The 27,685-nt window shown below is 33.4% G+C and overlaps 1 protein-coding gene across 24 annotated transcripts in view; it reads right to left on the bottom strand.

The window, feature by feature from the left end:
• LOC127842803 (tripartite motif-containing protein 45-like) overlaps positions 1-27,685 on the bottom strand; it is a 203,529-nt gene that overhangs the window by 169,662 nt on the left and 6,182 nt on the right. For 23 of the 24 annotated variants that reach the window (XM_052372535.1, XM_052372536.1, XM_052372531.1 and 20 more), the window contains exons 3-4: positions 20,658-20,675; positions 10,879-10,896 (exon numbers count right to left, since the gene is read on the bottom strand). In XM_052372535.1, coding sequence (XP_052228495.1) covers positions 10,879-10,896; positions 20,658-20,675 — 36 coding nt within the window. Of the gene's footprint in view, positions 1-10,878; positions 10,897-15,202; positions 16,147-20,657; positions 20,676-27,685 lie in introns of those variants that run through there. The other variant, XM_052372552.1, reaches the window with a different exon arrangement.

The following is a 27,685-nucleotide window of genomic DNA, read 5'->3' on the forward strand; positions in this document are numbered from 1 at the left end:
TAATTAGCCATGTAAGGACACACAAGATGTTATCTCCCAAAGTATAATTTTTTCGAACAATGGTTTGTATTTTACAATACGTGATTTCAATAACACACGTTTCATGTGGTTAAGTTGCGACGTACAAGTGACACAAACAACAACAAATTAAAATTTTGTTTCAAATTTAATTATTTAAAAACGTGATTTTTCTAGCATTATTTCAAAGTCAAGATATGCATCGACAATATCGTTTTAAGAGATTTCTTTTCAACTAAGCTTCATCTTTGCAATAATAAGTGGAACTTGTGTGAATCCTGAAAAAAGAAACACATGTTATAGACTACAGGTGATTTTCCTCCTTTTTTAGGTACAATTTATCCCAAAAGGGAGACAATTATTATCTGAACGAGCGGCTGCTCGAGTTAAAATAAGAAAAATGCGCCGCTTAGCTCATTCACCGCATACATATCAAACGAATTATCTTGCAATTCATTTTGCTCATATCTGTTTCAGAATGCTTGCTGTGTTTAAAAATGTTTCCCTCGTGCTGGTTCAGCTGAATTTTCGATGTTTGTGTATTTGTATAATTTCGATCAATTGCGTCTATGTTAGTTTTAAATCATGGACAAATGAAACCAGACTAACGTTCAACATGATATTTATCTATAGATTGTTGGTTGTTCTTATATTTATACCGTCCTTAAATGTAAATAAAATAACCGCCTTTACAATCTTAAGAATGTGTACAATGCTTTAAAGACACAGTCTTAAATTATTCAGTTTAAAAACAGTTTAGTTTGATAAGTGTTTGGTTAAAAGTAATCGTACTTTATCCACCTTTCCATACATGTTTTCCCTACGCTGAAGTACACAATGGTAAATTATATTAATATAGATCAACAGATTTCGATACAATAGGCATTTTTGTTATAAACCTTATGTACTAATAGAAAATACCTATTTATATGTTCTCACAAAAAGGAGACATGAATTCTTGCGCGAATATTTATATTGGCCTACCGTGCACTGTCTTTGTGTTACCTTATATTTTTCAAAACATGCAAACCATCGTTTTGTGCAAACAATAAAACATGAGAAAACCTGTCTTTAAACTTAACTATGAGAAGTATAATACTGTATATTTAGTGCATTTTTGCTGTTATTAGAAGTATGACAATTATAGATTAATTTTACTTTTTATTATCGAGATTCAGCAAATTGCTGTAAGTTCTTTTTTAAATTAACACTGCATTAAAAAAATGTTCGTGGTAACCAATCTGGTTTCAGTGTTATTGAAGATCGCAACACAATGAATACTTTTATAAATGGTGTGCTATCATGTATCTCGTTCTTATCTGTAAATATCCTATTAGGGCAAACTATTTAAAGATGTGTTTATTCAACATATAAATAGTTTTAAAACTGAAGGTTAGCTCGCAAAAAGAAACTGAAATTAATTTTATGTTAAATAAACACCACAAAACAAGTGTCAACATCCAATTGCTGAAAGTGCATTTAATGCATTCTTTTTTAATCGTAGAATATTGATTCTGAACAAATCTGTGTGAAGTACAACTTAACAATATTTACCCGTCACTCAATTGGCAGTTTTTTATTTTATTTATTCTAATCATGTGTTTCCTGTTTTTGCATTCATCTTTGTTCGGTGTTCAATTATATAAATACATGTACACATATGCATAAACACCAGCATCATTACGGCGTTTTCGAGCTTTATGTCTGTTCAAGTTAAACCAACAGCACATTTTTGAAACAATATAATTGTGCTATTTATATTGATTCGTTTGCAGAGTGGAAATAAAAGGCCAACAATTAAAACATTTTTTGCAAAGCTTCGCGTAAAAAAAATGTATTGATTGCAACTAATGCATGAATTTGTCCAATAAATGCGTAGACTCTTGGATCGAGTCATTGTAATAAAAAACGACATACCGTTTTAAAGTCTAACGCGCTACATGTATGTAAAAAATCATATATGTCGTTCCATTGTATTGGTGTTTTAATAGTTAATGGCATTGACAGAAACATAGCCCTCAGCTCAAAAGTCAGACTGCTGCGCGCCCTAATCGTATCAATAATTGTGTACGCCTGTGAGTCATCCGACCTAAACTGGACTTGGAGATAAGTATACCATTAAGACTCCTGGGCATCTCCTACAAAAGACCACGTCACCAACAAGGAAGTCGGAAACAGCGTCAAGAAAACCATGAGACCGTACGACGATATGCTGACCACTGTTTAAAAACGGAAACTAAAGTTATATGGGCAAAGCCCACGATCATCAGGACTTACCAAAACTGTGCTGCAAAGTACAGTACAGTAAGGGAGGAAGAAGGTCAGACAACGAAACAATGAGAAGATAACATCACAGAATGGACTGGGTAGAGACTTTACGAAGCATTGAGACTGTCCGACAGAAGAAAAGAATGCAGAGAGCGGAATGCCAAGTCTCTTGTGTTTCCCCAACGATCATTCAGACTACAGGCGAAGTGATGTGAATTCATATCCAACTTAAAACCTATATATATATATTGCGATAACTTATGTCTGGGAACTCTGTGAATAAATTGTATCGGGTAAATTGTTTAAATCCATAGAATTGTACCGCGAGTATAAACTATAGACAAAAAACTGTTGTCTGATGTAACGGTCTATAATTTAATATCGCTCTTTGTATAATGTCTCGAGACTCAATTTACGTTATTGTTTAGCCAAAACAAGTGGTTTAAATCAAGTTATTAAAATATCTTCAACGTTCAAGCAAGACTTAACATAATTAGAGAGTTTGCCCTTAATAAATGTAATGGTCAGACTATCATTTGTATTCAGTTTATCAAATTGTTATTTTATTTTGACTTTATGCTCGTCAACAATAAAACAAATACTTTCGTCGTAATATAAATATTTATTTGTAACGTTAACAACCGCAACACTATCATAGCTTTTGTACAATTATTGTATAATTTAGGCGAACAGCGACATTGGAACTGGTGAAAATATCGAGATAGGTCGCGTTCGTTATGCCAACATCAACCGAGATTTTTTAGAGAAAAAAACGATATCATGTATAAAATGTATATAATTACATTACGTTTAAGTCTGCTTTTGATGTAACAACTAGTTTTGTCAATTAATGTACATTGTGCTCACTGTGTTGATTTTGTAAATAATTTGATTCGTTTTTGAAGACATTCGACCTAAAAGAAATTACACAAAATTGAGAATGTTTTCAAATTATTATTTATGTGTAATATATGTTACTTGTCTATATTACAACATAGTTGTAAACGCCTCGTAGATAAGCATCTCATGTTGTTTTTATTTTGTATTTGTTAAACAAAATTTGATCATTCAACAAAAGCAACGCAAAACCTATATACGTTTAATAGCTGTCATAACAAATATAATCATCAGAATATTAGTATTTATCAAATTGAATAAATACTGTATACGATAACAACTGCTACGATATATTTGAATTCGTAAACTTTTGTTATTAAACTAAAGCGAACAAATCTTTTTTGCAAACATAATCGAATTTGAAAAGATAAGTTCAAGCTTAAAAGTTTCTTTATTAAATATGATCAAGTTGAGCAATCCTTATCCAAATCTTAACTCGGATTCAAATATACAATTAATGGTTGACAAAAAAATATGATTAGTCGGGATAGTTGAAAACGAAGTATTGTTTCACAGCGATGCCTGACTTGTTTGTAATATTAACGGACTGGTTGTGATGATTATAAGAGTTGTGATGATGATAAGTAATGTCGTTATATTTGTTTTGCTCAATTTCATGCAAATCAACAAATTAAGGCATTACAAAGATATTTACAAACAGAGGCTATTTCTATAAAGTAAACGTAACTGAATAGCAATAGCAAAATGTCGTCCGCTTGATTACATGAGTTCGGATATTTATTTGAGGTATTGAATTAGAGTTTAAAGTAGATATCTAATTTGTAGATTTTTCTTTGAACTGAATAATCAATTGAATTTGATTTGGAATGTTAACGTTTTTTAATGCTTAAATAAGTTTTATATTGAATTTTTCATAACAACAATTAGGATTGTAAAAACAATTAATAACCTTAAATAAATAAATATTTATCTATATTTCGACATAAAGAGACGTTGTGTGGCTTTTGCTGGCAGCTCGAATACTTATTTAGCACGTTGCCAGGGAAACATACATTTTTATACTGTTGGATATGGCAGTCTTGTGTTTGTTTTTTCTGTATTATCTAACAAAAGCAAAGCAAAACCTATAAATGTTTAATATAACCATTAATATCGTCTGAATTTCAGTATTTATTTAATGGAATAAATACTGTTTACGATTACAAGTGATAAGATATATTTGTTTTTGGAAACTTGTTTGATTACAGCCATGATTTTGTTTAACATAATTAAGAATTCATGCACCTTCGGCAAACCTTATTCAATAGTCAAATTGGCTTCACATTAAAAGTCAATATTTTTTTTTTAATACGACTAGTCAAGTTAGTGTCAAACCAAGTATTGTTTTATGGCTTGCGTGTTGTTAACGTTATCGTTTCCTATACTGCCGTTTAAGATTCGTAAGTCCGACTGTATGCACATATCAATTAACACATTTCAATTGTTATTGACACACTTGTCTTGTAAAAATCTGGGTAAAGCTATATCAATGTCGTTATCATCGGGTAAATGTAAATAATCTAAATCAACATCGTTAGTGACAAAATCTGGCATAGCAGGTGTACGACTATTAAAATTACCACATAGGATTACTTAGTAACTAAATGAGGCACTTTTAATTTTATCAATAGAATCCAATATTCTATCGAATTTGTTTTTTTTTCATATAGATTGCTTCTCGCACTGAATTCTGGGAGAATATAACATAAACCAATGAACAAATCATCTGATACCCCTACTTGATTTTTGTTAATCCATATCCACAAAAGATCATCTCAGTCTAGAATGAAATTATACCATCAGTGACTAAATTATTTCTAAAATAAATCATAATTCCCAGTGAGCTTCCTTTGCTATTTATAGTATTCTTTACTTGATGAAGCGCGCAATAGTCAAAACCGTCATTCTTGTAGTCAATGAAATCCTCCGATCATGTCTCTGTCAGCAGAACATTATCATTTTTATTGAATACTGCTTGTTATTCACTACTTTTTAGTTTATTTAAACGTTTAGTAATCAAACCCTGAACGTTTAGGGGCGAAACACGTAAGTTGACCTTCTCCTGCGTCCCCTATGCAACTGGGTATAAACTCTGAGCAAGCAAGCTAACATTTGGTGTTTGGACCTCTGTCAGAGAGACACTCGCCGGGTCCACAGAGGAAGCGGGTATCTTTGGACGTGGTACGTCACCAGACTCTGTTTTTGAAGCTGACTGCGTCTTCACTGAACTAGCATGGCAATGTTGATAATTGTCGCCACTAAAGAGCTGTTCGTACTTTTTGTACGTTGCGAGCGTTTAGCCTGGATATGCGAGGAGTTTAAAGTAGTACTTGTATTTTATTTGGTTTGATGCTCTGTGCTCTGGGCTTGTAATAACTGATGAATGCACTCGCTGGCGGGCGCCATCGCTACGTGTTAGTGACCTTAGTTTGTGCGCAGTAGAAGGCATATGTTCATTGACATGGTGTGACCTTGGTGACTGATAGGTATTAGTAGCTGCTTTAGATGAAGACGTCATCGCCAGGGATTGGGTACTTGGACGCTCATTAACCGAGGATAAAAGTGATAACAAACTGTGAACTGCTGAAAACCGAAAGGTACGAGTATTTTGCTACACTGAGCTTTGTCGTGAGTTAGGCATTGAGAAATTGAATACCTGTATCTGATCATTTTGCCGAGAGACAAGAGGGTCAATACTACGTATATTGATAAACCTGTTTTTGCCCAAAATAGAGAACCAGTCTGGAAATTCATCTCGGATCACCTGCATCGTCAAGTCCCAGCTTAGCAGGGTACACTTTTTGTACTTTAGAGTTAGGATGTTTTGATTTAAGACCATGGAAATCTTGCCATAGAAGCTTACGTGCAAGACGAATTTCTAGCGGGAAGTCTCTATCTATAGAGTACCTTGTACCCTTTAATTTGTAGAAACTACTCATTACGAGTTCAACGTCCGTAAAGTACCGAAAATAGATTGGCCTTGAATTATTTTGTTTGAATTTTCCGAATCGATGTGCTCTAACCATATTCATATTGTCGCCATCAAAACTCAAACATTCACTCAATATTATACAGACTATGCTTAAGCAGTTTATATTTTTCCTTTCACCAACACAAAAAAACACATTTTGTTTCTATTTTTTGGCCTCACTATCTATCGACCTATACGCTAATGTTTTTTCAGATGTACATTTTGTGTATTTACAACGGTGTTGATTTCATTTAATTTCTTGTTGATATGTATGATGTTCTCAATTTTAGAGGCAAGTAGTTTTTGAGTATGACTAGTATCTGCGTTTATAGATTTCAGTCCATCATATATTAACGACAGTGATTTACTCAATGAGTTCATGTCCACAACACTTGCCGGATAATTGCCTGTATTTCGCTTTCGCCTTTTTTCCATTTCCAGGCGACCTTCGTCGGGACTATCATCAATTGCATACATGCTCGTTGCCATGGTAGATCGAATGAAATCAGTTTAACGGTAGTGATTTCAGATGATTAAATCCAGTATCATTGTACCGTACTGAAACCGATATATTCCCGATAATTGGATGGGATTAGCTTGTACTAGCACAATTGATAATCGGTGCTCGGAATTCACGATGCTAAATTCACACAATTTTTTTTACAAATTGTACAAATGTATCACAGAAATTGTCAAATATCCTTCGATAACTCAGTAATATTGATATTAATCAATGTCCTGACAGTACTGGTGTGACGATGCTTTTGAAGAGGATGGATATAAAAGCATCAATTTAAGTTTATCTACATCACCACAATTGTGTATGTGGGTACGAAAATTTTGGGCACGAACAAATTATGCCAAATTTGGGAATGAACAAAAATTGGGTACGAAAAAAATTGGGTGCGAACAAAAATGTTGGGTACGAAAACAAATTAGGGTACGAAAAAGAAAATGGGTACGAAAAATGTTGGGTACGAAACAAAAATGTGGGTACGGGGAAGTAGTACTGGTGGGGAATTCGACCCATTTAGCGAAACTGAGAGGCGGGTTACATTCTCGATCAAATCTAAAAATAACTACATTGGGAGTTTTCCCAGCGTCCCAGCGTTTGAAGTGCCACATGGCAGTTTCATGTCTGGTTCCTGTCCCGAATCTCTCGATAAATTTGAAAGAGGACGGTAACCAAGCCACCTTAACCTTTATCAATGATAATGAGCGAAGTACGCCGATTGAGAAACTTCAGCTGACTCAATCGGACTGGCTCGGTCTTTTACATAGGTCGCCATTGTGAATAATTTGTGTATGGTATGATAGCTTAGACGAGCTGCTTCGCAAAAGCAGCATCGTCAAACATGCACTTATTTGTAAATGGGTCCAGTTTTAACCACCTAGCTCACACAAACGTGACTTTACAGACACACCACATCACTTTATATGTTCTCGCAGAAAGCAAACAAATAACTTCTTCGCAAGCTGTAACGCGTGTGAATATATAAAAATGGTATCATGGTGTCTGTCAATTTCACAAACTTTGACATTTATTTTTAACTTGTACGTACTCTATATCCAAACACTAACGCAATACAAACGGCAATCGTATTAAATGTTAACACCATCGTTATATGTTAGCGTCGTGTAATTGTTTCCACATGAGTCCCTATCCCAATCGTAAAATAAGATATTTGATGATGCCTTCATCTTCCAATCTTATCCATCGTTTGACCTAGACTTCTTCTGCTAATTTGTGTAATAGGAAAATAACACGCAAATCACATTAGGCACATTTAAAAAATTTAAGGAATATTTCTGCATTTGTTAAGTGTAGATAAAGAAATTAAATTGCTGAACATACACATAGAACTGAGATTTTTTCCAAAGACAAAATTGTTCAAATAAATTATTTATCCCACGTATCCCTCCGTGAGGTGCGTAAAGTTTGCAATATGAACGACAATCTAAGATCAACATTCATATATTAAGCTTATGAACATCATGCTTGCTTTGGGAAAAAAAACAATAAACATGATCCGAGAAAATCATTCTAGGTTGAATTTTGGGCCAAAACACATATCGACATCAAAAAGCGTATTACGAATATAGAGCTAGTGCGATCGTCTTGCTAAATCGAAATTCAAACACGAAACGCGAGTATCGAGCGAGGTTGAATGTCGACCCAGCATTGCCATTTACTTTCAAAGAGAATCGCGCATATCGAGCTGGTAAAATTGTTATGCAAGGTCTTATAATAACGTTCAAACTTGAACCGCAAATACCGAGCTATGTTGAATTTGAATTTAGAGCCTTCAATAACATCCTCATTCAAATGCAAATCGCGAATATTGCTCTAAGACTGTTTTCAATATTTAAACAAAAACGTAACAATCGAATAAGTTTTATTTCGATCCAGCGCTGACATCGACATTCAAATTTGAAACGCGAATATCGAGGTGGTACATATATCATGTTAGCTGTGATATCAAATTTTAAGTAAGATTCGCGAATAAGATTAATTTCGAGCATGCTTTGACATCAACATTCAAAGGTGATGAAAATATCAAACTCTTGAGGAAATCGTGCGGGCTTTGAAATAAATATACAAAGCCAAACGTAAATAACAGAGTTTTTGCATATATCAAGCTATTTGAAATCACGATTTTCTAGGCTTAATTGTCAAAGTTAAAGTACACATTTAGAGATATCATGTTAACATTGAAGACTTTGCTATATGTGATCTTACCTGACATGAATTTTAATATAAATATCAAAATAAGATTTCAAATGCAAAACTCTGCCTTTTTATTGTTCATTCTTTAACTGTGTTAGTCAATTAAATCGTATTTATGATGGTCAAGGACAAAGGTCAATGAAAAACTTAAAAGTCAAAGGTAGATTTTCAAAGGTTGCATTTTACGGACTTTTATATTGTTGAGGTAATTTTAAGAATTTAATCGAAAGTATGACTGAAGACAGTAAAAAGTAAATTACATTTGTGTTTGCACCTTTCATTGCGGTTGGGGTTGCCTACGTTAAAGAGTCGTACTTTATTTCCGTTGACTGTACATGAAATATATTGCAAGAGCAAACAACTGTATTGCTTTCACTGCTTTGTAACATGAAACGAGAAGGCTATGAGCGGTTTTGGCAAATTTCTCAATATATTTTATCGCAGAAAGGAAACAAGAAATTTCTTCGCGAGCTGTAACGCGTGTGAATCTATAAAAATGGTCTAATGATGTTTGTCAATGATACTTACTTTGACAGGTTTAATAATATTTAGTTTTAATATAATAATTTATATAAACTAATTTTTAAAAAATCTAAAAAAGTGTAATTTTCAAGACGTTCAACTATATTATTTGTATATTGATATTCACATAAATTTTTATAAAACATTACAAATTTGAAACACCTATTCTAAATTACAAACACAAAAAAAACAGTGTATTTAACCACATTGTATGCATTTATCGCATGTCTATCAGACGAATTACCTTTGGCAGTCGTATCGCCCATATCTAAGTTTCCCTCGTACTGGTTTAACAAAATTTTCACTGTATGTGTATTGTTGTAGTTTCGATTAAATGCGTCTTTGTCAGTTTTAGATGGACAGATGAAACCAGACTTAAGTTTATCAAGGTATTTATTCCAAGATTATTGGTTGTTCTGATATTTATTGATTAACTTCATAATATTAGACGAGAATCTGTTAAATTTGTTCGCCCAGTACAAATTGAGCCTCGCCAATAAAGCTCAAAACTCGCCTAATACGAGAAAAAGGCGGCCAATATGGAAAAAAACACGACCAATACGGAAAAAGGTCGGCCAATACGAGATTCAGCCAATCAGCAACCAGGAAAAACTCGGCCTTTTATAAGAAACTAAAATGTCGACAATTGTGGACCCCATTTTGAAGTTGAATTCTTAGTCTCGATGCAAAAGTTTAAACCTTTACATATAGTTAAAATACACAGCCCCACATATTTTCAGCTCCCTTTTTCGACAATGACAATAGTGCAATGTAACCACAACAGTAAGATTCAATATTTGAGCGTACATAAATATACATCAACGACCGACGAAAGCAAAACTATTTCGAAATCATGGAGGATTTAGACATTGCAATGTTATTTCTAATGGAAATAAGTAAGTTTTCATTCCTTATTGTCTTTCTGAATTGTAGTAACAACAACGGTAGTGGCTGGAATATAATTCAGGTAAATTTTGCATAATTTCGCGACCTGTCAAATTGTGTTCCTGCATCTTGTTATGTCTATAAAGCACATTTCGTCATATAATAAGTTTAAATGCTATTGTTTATATGCTTTATCAGTAATATCGCCTTCATATTACCATAGTAATGAAATTATTCTTCTGAAATTAAATGCATGGAACATTTGTTTCCTCTTGCAACAATATTCAATTTTCGTCTTAAATTGACAAGATATCTCTTAAAAGAAATTAAAATAATATTATAAAGTTAATTAAAAAATTGTCTTGCGGCCTCAGGCCAATATGGCTGTATTCAGCTCAATAACAAAGCCAATATGAATTCAACTAATTAATAACATTATATTAATAAATCCTTAAATGTAAATAAAATATACCGCTTTTACAATTATGAGAATGTGTACAATGCTTTACAGACAACCTCTTAAATTGTGCAGTTCAAAAACAGTTTAGTTTGACTGGTATTTGGTTACTAATAATCGTACTTTACTCACCACTGCAATTTCACTTCTCTGAAATACAAAATAGTGAACCATATTAATATAAATTATCATATTTCAATACAAGCAATACAGTTTTAGTTGTTCGCTTGCGAACAACTTACGTTAGTGCTACGCGTTGCAAGTCGGTCGGCTGTTAATTACGCTCAGCTGGATAACCGCCGCATCTGCCGCATCCGCGCGAGAAAGAGTTGTTTAAGTTATGCAAGAGGTTTGAGTTATATAACTATATTCATTCACAAATAGAAACATTCTGTTAATATCGTGTAAAATGGAAGATTTTTGAACGGAGCGTTTATAGAAAAAAACAATTAAACAATAATTGTATTATACGTGTCACGGAAGAGATTGTTTAAGAATGATTAAAATAGTCCACTATCTGCTACGTCTTAATGGCGTATTTTTGTTGCTCAGCACATGTCATTCATAATCTGAGGCTTTAAATAGATGTGGGAAAATAAAACTACTGATGATAAACAAGGGAGAGTCCCATTGCGCGAGTGATAACAAAGCAATAGTAAAAGGTTACGCGTGTTTATAATCACAGCTCTCTTTTTATAAAACGTTGAACATTAGTTCAACAATAACTACAGGGATACTATAGACAACAACAAAAATGCTTCATTATCACTAAAACCGAATATATAAACAATTAAATATTACAAGAATTATCTTTTAAAAAGGTAGTCGGCGTAAATGCTGACATTGAAATCAAGTTTAAAATTTACGTTTCTAACTAATTAAATTGAAAACAAAAGTTAAACTCTTTTTTTCACTTTTTAGTCGCATATTCACCGCATGAAATGTGTGTAATAATAGTAAAAAAAATACATCAGTAAAAGTAGATAAAATTATCCTATAGGAGTGAACACCATAATGTGTCATCACATGGCGTATTATGAGTTCATTTGTTCATCAAATATTTGATTCACACAAGATTGTATGTGGTTTGCTTGAGAATTTAATACAATGCTGATTTATACCAATACATTTATTATTATAATTATGTTATGGTTCATTCTTTGTTTGACTCAAACCAAGCGACGGGTACGCTCACGTAGAGAGTTACGATAGTTAACAGCACACTTTATATTCAACCTGCATTCGCATATAGAAAGTAAGGGTCAACAAGGTGCTACATGTACGTTTCCTTTGCTTACTTCAGTTAGAGGTCAATTCTTGATACTATTCCAATCATAAGGCGACGGCTTCTGATATGTAAAGATTTCTTTGGTTAGTTATAAATAGAAGTTTACAAAGGCTTCATATAAGTTTTTGCAAATTTAATACGTCTCGCGGAAGTGTAAATTGGTACATAATAAAAGTCAAAGTCGCATGGTATTTGCGTTTAGCGTGTTTTTTCGTCACTGAGTACATTTTCGCGGGTGGTTTAGCGTCCTGTTTTGGTCACGTGATCATAAGATGTTCTCGATGAAAAATAGTTCATCGAAACGATAGCATGACATTATCAAGTTTGTGCAATCGATTTGTTTCAAGACGGTAGTTTTATCAAAATTATTTTTGATTTATAATTTACTAAGTTTATTTAGTTCAAAATAACTAAAATAGTTGTTAATTGGCTGCTCAATGATACACTGTTCACTCCCCACGCTTGATCGCGCACCGACTGTCAAAATATTCGGTTTAGTTGAGCAGAACAGTCGGCATCTCAAGAAAGTTTCTGATTGTTGCTGAAGAACGCAAAAAGTTTAACTATTGTGTTTTATCACTTGTTAGTCGCATTTTCACCGCATGAAATGTGTGTTATCATTTTCAAACCACACATTAGTGTAAGTAGATAAAAACTTTACTACGACAGTGCACACCATACGTGTTCTCACATGCCTTTTTATGAGTGTATTTTTTCACCATCCAAATATATCGTATGTTAATATTTGATTTACACGCAGTTTTCTTTCGACACATTTAAATCACACTTTCATAGCCGCGTCATCCGAAAATGAGTCTTATGCGTTTCGGCCAGCGTATCTCACGCAAAACCTGTGCATTTGCCCAGTCAGGTCGGAGATGATGCTGTTCGCTATAAAATAACTCAATGTGTTATGGACTCATAATGTATCTCCTGACCAGACTAAGAGGTGCACAGGCTGAGTGGGCTATATATATATGATGGGCGCATATGGAATAAGACCTCTTTTCGCATGACGAGGTTCATTAAACATCTCATAGCGAATTGTAAATGACACATCTTAGCACAACACTTTTCGATACAAAATTGAATTCAAAATAGCAAATAAGAGTACGGCAAACATTTGTGGTTGGATAATAAAACGATTTTCATCTTATCGTGACACTATACTATTTCAGTATTGTTTGTTTTCTCATCTTGAAAGCAAAACTGTGTTTATCGATAGTAATTTATATAATTCCCGGACGATTTAGTGAACGAGTACTGACCCTGAAAATCTGCGATATGGATTTTAACGCGTAATTGTAACTGGGCCACCATTTGTGTCGTTTGCACATAAAGGGAATAGTCCGGAATTCATTACACTGAACAGTGCTATATCCTTTGCGCTGAGCACAGACACAGTATTGTTGCCAAAGTTCAGACGTTTTATCTCGAATCATCCTATGAAATATTCGAATATATTAAAGGGATCTTTTCACGCTTTGGTAAATTGACAAAATTGAAAAAAGTTGTTTCAGATTCGCAAAGTTTCGTTTTAGTGAGGAATCAGTAATACTGAACATTTACCATGGTCTTATATAGCCATTATATGCATCTTTTGACGATTTTAAAACCTAAAAATTATAAAGCGTTGCAACGCGAAACGATTGAATAATTTGGAGAGTTCTGTTTTTGTCGTTAAATTTTGTGAAACTACAAAGATTGCTTATATAAGGTATAAAATACTTCATGTATATGTACTCGGCGGAATAGCTCAGTAGGCTAAAGCGTTTTTACTTCAGGACTCTGGCAGGACTCCAGGGGTCACTGGTTCGAAACCTGGTCCGGGCAATATTCTTTTCCTTTTTAAAATTTTATTCTTGATTTTTTACAGGAGCTTTTACGATCCAATGTTTACATTTATCGATATAAAGCATTTAATGAATAAGTTAAAAAATGCCAAAATCTGTGAAAAGGCCCCTTTAATGCCTGTCTGCTGGCGTTATGTAAAAGTCATTTAAGGTCCAAAGCTGGGTAAAACAGCTACGCCGAAAGTGCTTTATACCCATGTTTAGGTCAGGGACCTATACAAACAAAGGGATGCGCAACCTCGCGATATCCCGATACAGCATGCGAAATAAACCGGTGCGCGAGATTTGATAATCTCGATTGATTGGTCCCTGTGTAGCGATAATGCGGCTACACGATATCGATTTCGAGGGTTTTCGCTTATGGAGCGGGTTACGTTTTTTCGGATTCAAATTATATTATGTTAAATAAACAAGGACCTGTTCGTTCAATTGTTGCGTTGTTGATCTCAAAATCAATCATTAATTAGTCTAATTATTACGCAGTATGTCGAACGGGGACCCAATTATCGGACCCTTTGATGAATATTAATTGCCGGTTGTTTCGCCAGGGTGAAATTGCTGTTGTTTATCGCACGTATGTGCAAGTACAAAGGACCGGTCTTTTAATAGAATTAAAATGTTACCATGTATTGTTTGAAATAGCAAAATAATCAAAACATGTTAAGTTCAAACAGCTCAAAATGTATAACTGTTCTTTTAACCGCCGACGCAGCAAAGTTTCGCATGCCATTTTAATATTCACCAACAGAGTCGCTCAGAACCAGTGCAGCCAGACTGACCTTCATGTACTTGAAGGAAAGCAGATTCATTCGATTTCGAGCGATTTCGCTCATTTATGGCGATAGTTGTTTCGCAATATTCGACTTTCGTTGTTTAATAAACAAATACATATTCGTTCAATTTTGCCTTGTTTGTCTTGTAAATAAATAATTAGTAATATTAACACGCAGTATGCTACAAGGAACCCAACTACCGGATGCGTTGACGAGTAACAATACCATTTGTTTCACAGGGTTTCAATTGCCATTGTATATCGCACATATGTGCATGTAGCAAAGACCGGTCTTTTATTTAATTAAAAATGTACTCTGCTGTGTGAAAAATATCAACATTATCAACGCCTGTCAATTTCTTACAATTTAAAATGTATTATTGTTCTTTATCATCCTAGACAATAAAGGTTCGCATGCCATTATATTATTATGTTGGACTCCTTTTGAACATGATATCCATAGTAGTACTGAAAGTCTTTTCGTGATTTCGTCTTCAAGTATTGAACAAAAATCAGCAGAATTTGAAGGCAAGAAAATTCATAAAAGTCGTTTATGATGTATTTCTCAGTAAAAATCAGTAAATCACTGAAACAAACACATTAGTTCATGCATGATAGGTAATCTTGGTATTATTTAATTTTAAGAGTATGTGTAACAATACATTCATGTTACTAAGTGTAATGAGCATTCAGTTAATATTTTAAAAACTCCATAGCATGTAAAAAATCACATGTTTGTAAAAGATTTTGCACAAGTAACCATTTGCAATGTGAAAAAGAACAACATAAATTTGATGATAATACTAACAATTTTCTATTTATTATTTCAACAACAAAAGATTAAGATTCCTCCTGACATGGTGATGCAGAAGATATATTCGAAGCCTACATCAATACAAAAAGCTTACTAAAATTAAATACCAAATTATCTTGTTTAAACAAGTTTGAAAATTTTATATTTATAATAAGTTGTGGGAACACATTTTTGATTAACATGATCAAAGATCTAACAGTCATTTTTGAGTTAAGCAGAGAAAATCACTGCTGGAATGTGTTCATTAATGAAAAAATGCAACAGTTTAATTTAATCAATTGAATATTTAAAGCTAATTCATACTGAGTTTTCTTTTGTCTTCGGCAAGTCTGAAGGTTTGTGAAGTTTGTTGTCGCCACTGCTTTATATAGTAGACATGGATATATTAACATCATCTTAGTGCTGGGATGGTCAAGGTACGTCTCAGGAAAAGAAAGGAATCCAATTTCCGTGTTGAATCAGACAGTATCAGTATCCTTGGCATAGCTGTAAACACCCATGTATGTCAGCACTATTTTAAGTTCACAATGTTTTTCAACCATTAAAAGTTCTTAATGTGCAAATGACCTGGGTTTATATGCCCAAGTTTCGCTGGCGTCATGACAATTTCCTTTGCGGGGTCAAACTTGCCGTCTAAAGAGCAAGAGACCCTCTTTTGCTTCTTTTCAGCGCACTGAAAATATAAAACAATATGAATTTAAACCAACATGATTAATAAAGGGCTAGTATTGACTGAGCCTTTCCAAAAATACTGCGACATATATTGATCAAATTAATAGTGGTTATAAAATAATAAAAAAAGACTACAATTGTATTGTTTTTGAGCTTATACAAAATTATGATTTTGCAAATAATGCATATGAAATTTGCACCACACAATAGATTGAAATGCAACGTTTGTAAAGATACCATCATGATTATTATAGGGCTAGTATTGACTGAGCCTTTCTTTAAATGCTGCGACATATTTGATTAAATTGATAGTGATTACAAAATATAAAAAAAATGACTAAATTTGTATAATCTTTGAGCTAATACAAAATTATGATTTTGCAAATAATGCAAATTAAATTTGCACCACACAATGCATTGAAATGTAACATTTGTAAAGATACAAACATGATAAATATAGGGCTAGTATTGACTGAGCCTTTCGAAAAGAGCCACGACATATGTTGATCAAACTGATAGTGGTAAAAAATAAAAAATCACTAAAATTGTATTGTCTTTGTGGTCATTCAAAATCATTAATTTGCAAATAATACAAATAAAAATTGCAACACACAATGCATTGAAATGATACGTTTGTAAAGATACCTACAAGATTAATATAGAGATAGCATTGACTGAGCCATTCGAATAAAGCTGCGACATATGTTGATAACACTGATAGTGATTACAAAATAAAAAAATGACTAAAATTCTATAATCTTTGAGCTATTATAACATAATAAATTTGCAAATAATGCAAATTAAATTTGCACCACACAATGCATTGAAATGTAACGTTTGTAAAATACAAACATGATAACTATAGGGCTAGTATTGACTGAGCATTTCGAAAAGAGCCACGACATATGTTGATCAAACTTATAGTGGTAAAAAATCAAAAAAATCACTAAAATTGTATTGTCTTTGTGCTCATTCAAAATTATGAATTTGCAAATAATACAAATACAAATTGCAACATACAATGCATTGAAATGTAACGTTTGTAAAGATACCTACAAGATTAATATAGAGATAGTATTGACTGAGCCTTTCGAAAAAAGCTGCTACATATGTTGATAACACTGATAGTGATTACAAAATAACAAATGACTAAACTTCTATAATCTTTGAGCTATTATAAAATAATAAATTTGCAAATAATGTAAATTAAGTTTTACCACACAATGCATTGAAATGTAACGTTTGTAAGAATACCAACATGAATAGTATAGAGTTTTATTTGACCAAGCCTTTTGAAAAAGCCACAACATATGGTTATCGGATTATGGAAGTGTAAACAATAATACGCATGATTTGGTGAAACTACCCACCGTTGTTTTTATTAGTAAATACAAAGCATAGTCGAAAACAAATAACACAATAAGATGACTCAAATTCAACAAACCTTTGCAATGAATACTTCTTTGTTGGCAACACTTGGTTAATTTGTAATCTTATTCTGACTAGATCGCTTTGTCACGGTCTCTCTGTCAAAATGGCGGCTGTGAAATTTTGCATCGTCGCGCGAAGTTGCGTTGGGTCGCAAGTCTCGTTTCTGTTTTGCGTAACAATGCGTTAGCTTGTTCTTCGGTTCATTGAGTAGCGAAACCCTTTGTTTTTTATAGGTCCCTGGTTTACACGTTAATTTACATAAACTTTATTCATACGCGTCTTAACTAAACTATGGCGTACCGTTTGAGTTATTGTTTTGTCAGTTTTGTTAAAGTAAAATATACAAGTGTTTACTGTTTTCGTTAGTTGTTGTATATAATAAAAGGAATATTACGGGAGTCAATTGTTCCAAGAGTTTGAATCAGTCTCGTGGCTTGTGCTATTTCGTATCACACTCGAGGCTCCGCCTCTCGTGTGATACGTCATCACACAAGCCACTCGAGTGATACAAACTCTTGGAACAATTGACTAGCGTAATATTCCGTTTGTATTATCATGACTGATCGAAAAAAGTGGTTATTGAAAAACGTTTGTAAGGAATACATGTATGTTGTATCATATTCATGTCGATCAGTCACTGAGTATGGTCAATTCATGTCGACCAGTCACTGAGTATGGTCAATGAAAGTGAAATTTCATATAAAGACTCTCCATAACTTCAGTCTTTAAATACCGATAAAAAGTCACCAGAATGCAGGAATTTACGTTTCCTTTTCAAAATTGTCTAGGGGGAGGACCTCCAAACCTCCCGCACCTGCCTCCCTAGCCACTAAGTTGCTCAATAAAAATCGTTGATGGGAAAATTCGCTACCCCCCTTTTCAAAACCCTGGCTACGGGCTTGTAAGAGAACTGTATTTGTTTTCAACTATCATTTGTGTTTACGGTATTAAAATTAGTATGTTAATTGCTCTTTCGCTGACCTTTCAACCTGTCATTTATTATTTCCTATTAGATAAATAGTTCATTAGAAAATCCATAAGCAGATGGTTTATTTGACATGTACTTTCCTGGAAAGATAAATTGTATTAAATACTTATTTGGTGACAACGTTTTGTACCAACTGAATAGTTGAACATTGTATTTTCGTTAATGTCTTTAGTATACACAATAAACGTTAGGATAATGATGTTGAGCCTTCAGAGCATATTCAAATAATGCAATGCAGGGCACAGTCAATTTAAGTAATGTCGTTATATTTGTTTTGCTCAATTTCACGGGAATCAACAAATTAAGGCATTACAAAGATATTTACAAACAGAGGCTATTTCTATAAAGTAAACGTAACTGAATAGCAATAGAAAATGTCGTCCGCTTGATTACATGAGTTCGGATATTTATTTGAGGTATTGAATTAGAGATTAAAGTAGATATCTCATTTGTAGATTTTTCTTTGAACTGAACAATCAATTGAATTTGATTTGGAATGTTAACGTTTTTTAATGCTTAAATAAGTTTTATATTGAATTTTTCATAACAACAATTAGGATGTTAAAAACAATTAATAACCTTACATAGATAAATATGTATCTATATTTCGACATAAAGAGACGTTGTGTGGCTTTTGCTGGCAGCTCGAATACTTATTTAGCACGTTGCCAGGGGAACATACATTTTTATACTGGTGGATATGGCAGTCTTGTTTTTGTTTTACTGTATTATCTAACAAAAGCAAAGCAAAACCTATATATGTTTAATATAACCATTAATATTGTCTGAATTTCAGTATTTATTTAATGCAATAAATACTGTTTACGATTACAAGTGATAACATATATTTGTTTTTGGAAACTTGTTTGATTAAAGCCATGATTTTTTTAACATAATTAAGAAATCACGCACCTTCGGCAAACCTTATTCAAAAGTGATGAAGGGACATAATACGACGGGAATCGTTTAATTATCTAACTACAAATATTTGCCGTACTCAGTCAGTCGGTATGGAAATCCTTCATCAAAGACTGAATAGTCTACCGACATTTACCAGTTTACTTTACAAAATACGTTTTAACTTCAATTTTCTATCGTAAAGTATTGTGCGTAAATGTTACAAATTATAAGAAAGAAGGAGATTTGAAAGACTTCCGTCATGAGAAAATGGGTCTTCTGCCATATGCGGCCAGCGTAGCTAAAGCCAAGCCTGCACATGTCGAAGTCTAGTTAGGTGCTACCTGGTGAAACTAAGACATCTTGCGTGATTTATAGCGGATTGCGCAGACTGGGATTGAGCTACGCTGACCGAAACGCCGTACGACCCATATTCGCATAACGCGGCTTTAAACGTGTGTGAAGTAAAAATGACAACAGAAAAATGCGCGTTAATCAAAAAGATATTAAAATACCATTGATTTCGATGGTGAAACAATAAACTCATTATTAGCCATGTGAGGACACAAATGATGTAATCTCCCGTTGGATTTTCCCACGTTAAAAAGTCGTACTTCATTTCTGTTGACTTTGATATAAAATACATTAAAAGAGCGGACAACTGTTTTGCATTCAGCGCTTTGATTTATTACATGACACGAGTAGACTATGCGCGACTTCAGCAAATTCTTAAAGTTATTTTCTCGCAGACAGGAAACAATGAACTTCTTCACAAGCTGCAATGCGGGTGAATCTATAAAACTGGCCTTATGATGTTTGTTAATTACACTTACGTTGACGGGCTTTTAAAATATATACTTTTAATATAAGCTTATTTAATAAAGCAATCTAAAAAGTGTATATTTCATGATAATTACATTTAACTTTGTTATTATCCTTATATTCACATTAACATATTTTTATTTAAAAAAAAACTCTTTAAATGTGTAACACCTATTCTACATGTAAATTACTGGGTGTGCTTATAATAATATCTTTTTTAATGAAACTAGAATTAACAGCATTGATAAGGTTAACAATACGTTCAATAATTGAGAAAACACATTTCTTTAATGGAGAAGTTAAACACATTACAGTATGCTTATTTACTTATACATGTATAAATTCATAAATATGTAGAAGAGTGATCTACTTACAGCACTTGGTATGTCTGTCTGAAATACAGAAATGATAAACAGTATTATTACTTATCGAGATATTGCAATACGAAAGCATTTTAGACACATTTTATGTGCTAACAGACATACCGAATTTTTTTCTCCAAAAAGGAAGACAATTATTATCTGAATTATCTGAGCGGCTGATCGAGTTAAACAAAACAGAATGCCTTTCTCAAGTTACTGTATAATATATTTGTACCATTAAATTTTCCTCAAATACAAGCAAATTATTGATTTATTGGAAACAGATTAATACAATGAGAACCTGGCGTTAAGGTATAAAAGGACCTAAATATTTACGAGCACAAAGGTTTCGTATTTATAACATTAATCATTGTCACGCATATGTTTCGTTAACAACTTTTTTAAGCGTTTAAATTATAGCATATCGAAAAAAATAGATAAGCCAAAAAGTACGGTTTAATGTTTTTATCACATTACAAGCAGAAAGAGTGACCGTTTTTAACAGAAAAAAATTTGTTTTAGAATTACATCCTTTGGAAATTTGTTCATTTTCTTAAGTTGATGCAAAAAATGAATTATATTTATGTCTACAAAGACAGTATTCCGTTATAACATATAAGTTACAAAGACATTAACAATAAAAAGCTTTCTCAATAAATTGTGTGATATAGAATATGAATTAAAATTGTTTGACACACAAAAACCTAAATGCAGGCTCTGCTTGTAAATACAGATTCAATTAAATGTAATTTCTTCACTGGTAAAACGTTATACAAACTACTTTCAATGAAGACCTTTATATATCAGTCACTCAGTAGGACTAGGCAATTGTTTTCCTCTCAATTACTTAAAGTGATATTATGCGCATCTATCCGTATATGGTATGTTTATAGGTGTCTATCGCAACCTTTGTTTATTTTTTAGTGTTTTCACGTCATATACACTTATATTTCTTAATGCAGCATCAACATATAAAAACAAAATCCCGGAAAGAGTAAAATAATGCATTTGAATATCAACCGCTCTTTCGTTTGACAACTGACCATGCATGCATGATGTGAATCTAAATTTAGTATTAATGCAGATTCGTTCATATCTATTCATACGATACATTAATATGGAAAGCGGTTTCTCAGGAGAGCCTAGGTTCTCATGAAAACTTTGGTTCCCAAATTAAATCTTGGGTTATCGTGAAAACCTAGGTTATCAGAGAGAACGACGCGAAAAGCTGTCGAGAACCTAGGTTCTTGAGAAAACCTTGGATATCAAACGAGAACTTAAGTTCTCAGAATGAGAACCTAGGTTCTCATGAAAACCTAGTTTCTCATGAGAACCTAAGTTATATGTGTCTATGAGAACTAAGGTTCTCATGACAAACCTAGTTTCTCATGAGAACGTAGGTTCTCTAGCGTAAACTAAAGTTTTCAAATGGGAACCTAGGTTCTCATGAGAACATGGTCCTCATGAAAAACCTGGTTTCTTGGGATTTCATCAACCTAGTTTCTCATGAGAACCTAGGTTCTTATGAAAATCTAGGTTCTCATGAGAACCTAGTTTCTCATGAAAACCTAGTTTCCCATAAAAAAACCTGGTTTATTGGGATTTCATAAACCTAGTTTCTTATGAGAATCGAGGTTCTCATGAAAACCTAGGTTCTCATGAGAAAACTAGTTTCTTGCGTTGAACCGCTTACCATGATTCACTTACAGTTGTCTCCCATTGCTTGATACACGCTGCCTCAAACGACTGTACGGTACAGTTTTCTATTTTAAGTATGTTTGTGATATAGTAAGCTATCATTATGGTATAAATAGAAGTTTAATCTCTATTAATAATGTATAATAACGTTTTATTCAATCGTAAGATATCGGCCCACACTGCAAGAACAACTTATGCATTAAAGACTTTGCAAACATATTTCAATAACTTGAGATATTTGCAAAAATAAAGTTCTTAACGGCGTGTTTTCAATCTGTCCAGCCCGTGTGTAATCATATGTAAACCCCATTGATCCTGCGCCCTGAATAAAATGTGTCTTGTATTCCAAACGAGCAAGTTTACGCCGTCTGACGCGTAATTCTGGAAACCTAGATTCTCATGAGAATCTATGGTTCCCAAAGGAAAACCAGAGATTTAGTATTAAAGACGCGTAATTCTGTAAACCTTGGTTCTCATAAAAACCTAGGTTCTCATGAAAATTATGGTTCCCAAATGAAAACCACGGATATGGCAAGCAGTTCGATGCATAATCCCAAGAAACTAGTTTTTTTATGAGAACCTAGGTTCTCATTCTGAGAACCTAGGTTCTTACCAGAGCCTTGGTTTTCAAATGAGAACCTAGGTTCTCATGAGAAACCTGGTTTCTCATGGTTCTCTAGGTTCTCATGAAAACCTAGGTTCTTATTTGAAAACTTGGGATCTGGAAGCCATGTGCAATCTTCAAGCGAGAACAGTTCACATGAGAAACATAGTTTCTTGGGATTATGCGTCGAACAGCTTGTCATACACTAACACTAACTCCGATCCTAATAAAAAGACAGTTTCGCTCGGCTTATAGGACTTTACAGTCATGTAAAATATTGAATATAATATATTTTTTTATAAACAACTAGTAGCAAGATGAGTTGCAGATAATTGAACGGTTACCACATGTTAACTAACTCCTTTGACCTGTTAATTCTTTTTAGCTTAATTCAACGGTGAACAATGCGCATAATATTACTTAAAGTTTTAATGAAGGTCTTTCGTTTCGTTTTAGAAAAGGTGCTTAAATAAAGACTTGGAAACGCACAGTTTATTTAATTTTAAATATTTAATACCGATATTTGTTAAACGTTTGAACCATGAGTTTATGGTATGGCTGCGTTTTATGATGTTATGTTTAAGTCTTATCATGTATGTTCTTTTTCAAATTACTCTTTAGCGACTATATATATAAATATTTATGCTTTTGCGATAATTAGATGCCAGTCATCGAATTAAATGTGTATAATCAAACCGAACGCATAGTCAAAATACAGCTGTAGGTTTTAATCTGGTTATACAAGTTTGTTTTATGTCGCAGCCAGTTTTGTCGAGTTTTGTTGATATTGCACACTCTGTTGTTGGTGTGAAGAAAGATATTCGACATTAAAGAAATACAAAAAAGTAAATTACAGAAACAAAACAAGTAATGACTATTCATTTGTAGTTATCGTCTAAAAATAAATAGGTGGAGCTTATCAATAGTTTGTGTTGAATTATCAAATACTCATTTCACTGGCTATCATAGAAACACATGTATTTACAGTCGTGGCTACGCAATTCGTGTTTTGTTTAAATGAAAGATTAGCTCGTTATTATTTAACTGATATCAATTTCATTTTAAGTAAACACCACAAAACAAGTTGTTAATATCAAATTTATGAAATTACATTTAATGCTCTTTTTTAAAATCATGGAATATTTATTCTGAACAAATATGTTTGAAGTAAAGCTTAACAATATTTACCCGTTACTCAATAAGAAGTTTCTTTTTATGTATTGTAAACATGTGTTTCCTTTTTTTGCATTCAACTTTTTTCGAAGATTAATTATTTTAATACACACGAGCATAATCCCCAGCATCAGTTCAGCGTTTGAGAGCTTACTTAAAGATGCTGCACAGTTATCAAATAATGCAACTATGCTATTTATTGATTTGTTTGCAGAGTGAAATAAAAGGCGAACAATTGACATATTATTTGCAGCGCTTAAAGATAAAAACAAATGCTATTTTGCAACTAATGCATGAATATGTCTAATCAATGTGTAGACTCGTTGCTCGTGTCCATGTTGTACATACCATATTAAAGTTAAAGGTGCTACTGTTACACGGCAACACGTGTATGCTAATTATCATAAATGTTATTTCATGTTAAGGGCTCTTGTATATTGTCAATTACATATAGTGTTGATTTTTTTCGTTGCTGTTTTATCCAATCTTGCTCGTTTGGAATACAATCATTGTGTCGATACCATAGATGGCCTAGCCGGAAGCGAAAATAGTTCAACAACCTAGTGGAGCGACTGGAAAAAAAATCCACAGCATTCGAGATGACGATCTGTGCAGAGAAAACCAATCTGATAACTAGCAATATCGACGGCACCAGCAATGGCATCGGGGTCTGTGACGAAAAACAGGAAACCGTAAACAGCTTCAAATACCTTGGAGCAGCTGTCATGGATACAGGATCAATGTCTGAAATACTCGCCAGCGTCACACATCCACAGCAGCGCTCAAAACACGTATTACCATCTGGAAGATCAGACACATAGAAATCAGCTCAAAAGTCAGCCTGTTCCGCGCCCAAGCTGTGTCCATATGTGTGTACCCCTGCGAGTCATGGACACTTACAATGGACTTAGAGAAGATCACCCACCATCCATGGACATTAGATTACTCCTGGGCATATCCTACAAAGACCACATCACCAACGTGGAAGTCGGAAACAGAGTCAAGAAAACCGTCGGACCTATCGACAATCTGCTGACCACCGTCAAAATACGGAAACTTAAGAGGTATGGGCAAGTCTCACGATCATGAGGAATTTCCAAGACAGTGCTACAAGGCACCGTACAGAGGTTGATGAAGAGAAGCAGACAAAGAAAACGATGGGAAGATTTAGTCCATTGGCTGATTTGAGAATACCACCAGAACATTGAAAACATGGCCGCGTCTTTTTACCACAGTTTTACTGCGTGTGCAGCATGAAGCAATTTTATCTCTTATGAAAAGGCATGATAGATAGAACAGTTTTACACTCAACTCTTCACATCAATACAATTTGTGCGTAGATTCTACACCTTCGTCAGTTCGTGGTTAGTTTGTGTGAAATTCAGAGTTTATATACAGGTCATCGCTGCGTTATATAATAAACACGCTATAGCGTGAACTAGGTGAACTGGATTTTTCTTTAGACCAGAAAGATGTTAAATGAACAATTCCAGTGATATAAATATGGTATGTCAATAATAGATTCTTTATGTGTTTTCATCAATACCATAATAAATATTATTTTTAATCAATTTAACAAGAATTATTCCAACATATTGACTAATGTATTTAGTTTGAGCGCGATGATTCTTGATACTGTTAATACTCGAATCAAATAGAAATGCCCGACAAACAACTAAAACAGATTTGTTCGAAGAACGCGCGTATAAATATTTAAAATATGTACGGATATTTCGCGAGTGGCCGGTTGACTCATATGTTTTAATTTCACTTCAATTATTATGCATATGGCATATAGTCGCCGCTTCGTATGTCCGTCCGTCCGTGTGTCCGTCCGTGTTTCCGTCCGTGTGTCCGTCCGTTCGTCCGTGCACAATTTTTGTCCGGGCTATTTCTCAGCAACTAATGACCGGAATTCAATGAAACTTTATGGAAAGCTTTACTACCAAGAGGAGATGTGCATAATACCAGCGGTTTCTGGTCGGATGATTTTTCGCAGAGTTATGGACCTTTGAAATTTTCCATTAACTGTACATATAGTGCAATTTTTGTCCGGGCTATTTCTCAGCAACTAATGACCGGAATTCAATGACGCTTAATGGGAAGCTTCACTACCAAGAGGAGATGTGCATATTATCAGCGGGTTCTGGTCGGATGATTATTCAGAGTTATGGTTCTTTGAAATTTTCTATAAAAAAATATTGTCCCCCCAACTACTGTGCCCTCAAGACGTTTCCTTTTATCTGAATATATAGTGCAATATTGTGACAAAAAAAACTTTGGGGAGCATCACTTGTCTCAGACGGTTTCTTGTTCTTTTGGTTTTCTGTTTTGTATCTATAGGTTTATGACCAGCAATATGTAATAATGTAAAATAAGCCGCTAAAACTCCTCGTAACATCCCGTACTGCGTGTGATGCAGCTAAGAACCGCACAGAAAAAGACATTCGCTATCCTTGATCTCATTCATTTCTTTACCTTTAATAAACACCAACCACAATCAACGCCGTTAATATTTTTTAAAGATATTTCTTGTTATTTAAAGTTTTAATATAAGCTAACATAATAAACATAATTTAAAAAGGTGTAGAGTTCCAAATGTTCAAATATAATATTTTATTTACCTCTATATTGTTATAAACATATTTTAATAAATAAAAAACAACTCCCTTTATTAATTACGAAAAGTTTAAAATATTTATCCACGTTTAATACATTTTCAGACCAATTACCTTTGGAATTCGTATCGTTCATACCTTAGAAAACTTTTCAAACTCTATGATTTAATAGTTCAGATCAAATACATATTTGTTAATATTAAATCGACAGTTACACAGACCTTTTAATAAACATGATTTCCCCCACCCCACCCCAAGCACACACACACCATTGCTTCATATTCTTATAATTATATCCACATTCAATGAAACTGGAATTACAAACATTCACGATGTTAACAATACGTTCCATGATTGAGAAACACATTTCTTTAATGGAGCAGTTAAAAATCATTATATATGTTTATTTACTTGTTCATTAGTATTTATAAGAGTGATCTACTTACATTACATTCCATGTAGCTTTAAAATATATAAATGATCAACAGTATTAATACTTATCAAGATATTGCAATACGAACGCAGTTTTGAGAAAGTATGTATGTGCTTACATACCGATTTATGTATTCCCATAAAGGTAGACAATAAACATCTGCACGAGGCAAATAGCGTTAAACTATCAAACAAACCTTACTGTGTAGAATATTTATGCTATTTAATTTTCCTCCGATACAAGCAAACTCTTTTTGCGACCGATTAATAATATGAAACCTGGCGTAAAAGTATTCAAAGACCAGTATATATAGTGCTTTATAGTGATATACATATACCTGAAGATTCTTATATATACCATTACTCATGACCATGCATATTGTGATGTCTTTACCTATCTTTAAGCGTATAAATTTAAGACAATCAAAATTAATCGATAATACAAGAATAGTAATATACAAATATAATGCAAACCCCAAATTGATATGTCACAGCTACATTTAACAAAATAAAGT

The sequence above is a fragment of the Dreissena polymorpha genome, chromosome 8, assembly GCF_020536995.1.
Source record: "Dreissena polymorpha isolate Duluth1 chromosome 8, UMN_Dpol_1.0, whole genome shotgun sequence".
NCBI lineage: Eukaryota > Metazoa > Mollusca > Bivalvia > Myida > Dreissenidae > Dreissena > Dreissena polymorpha.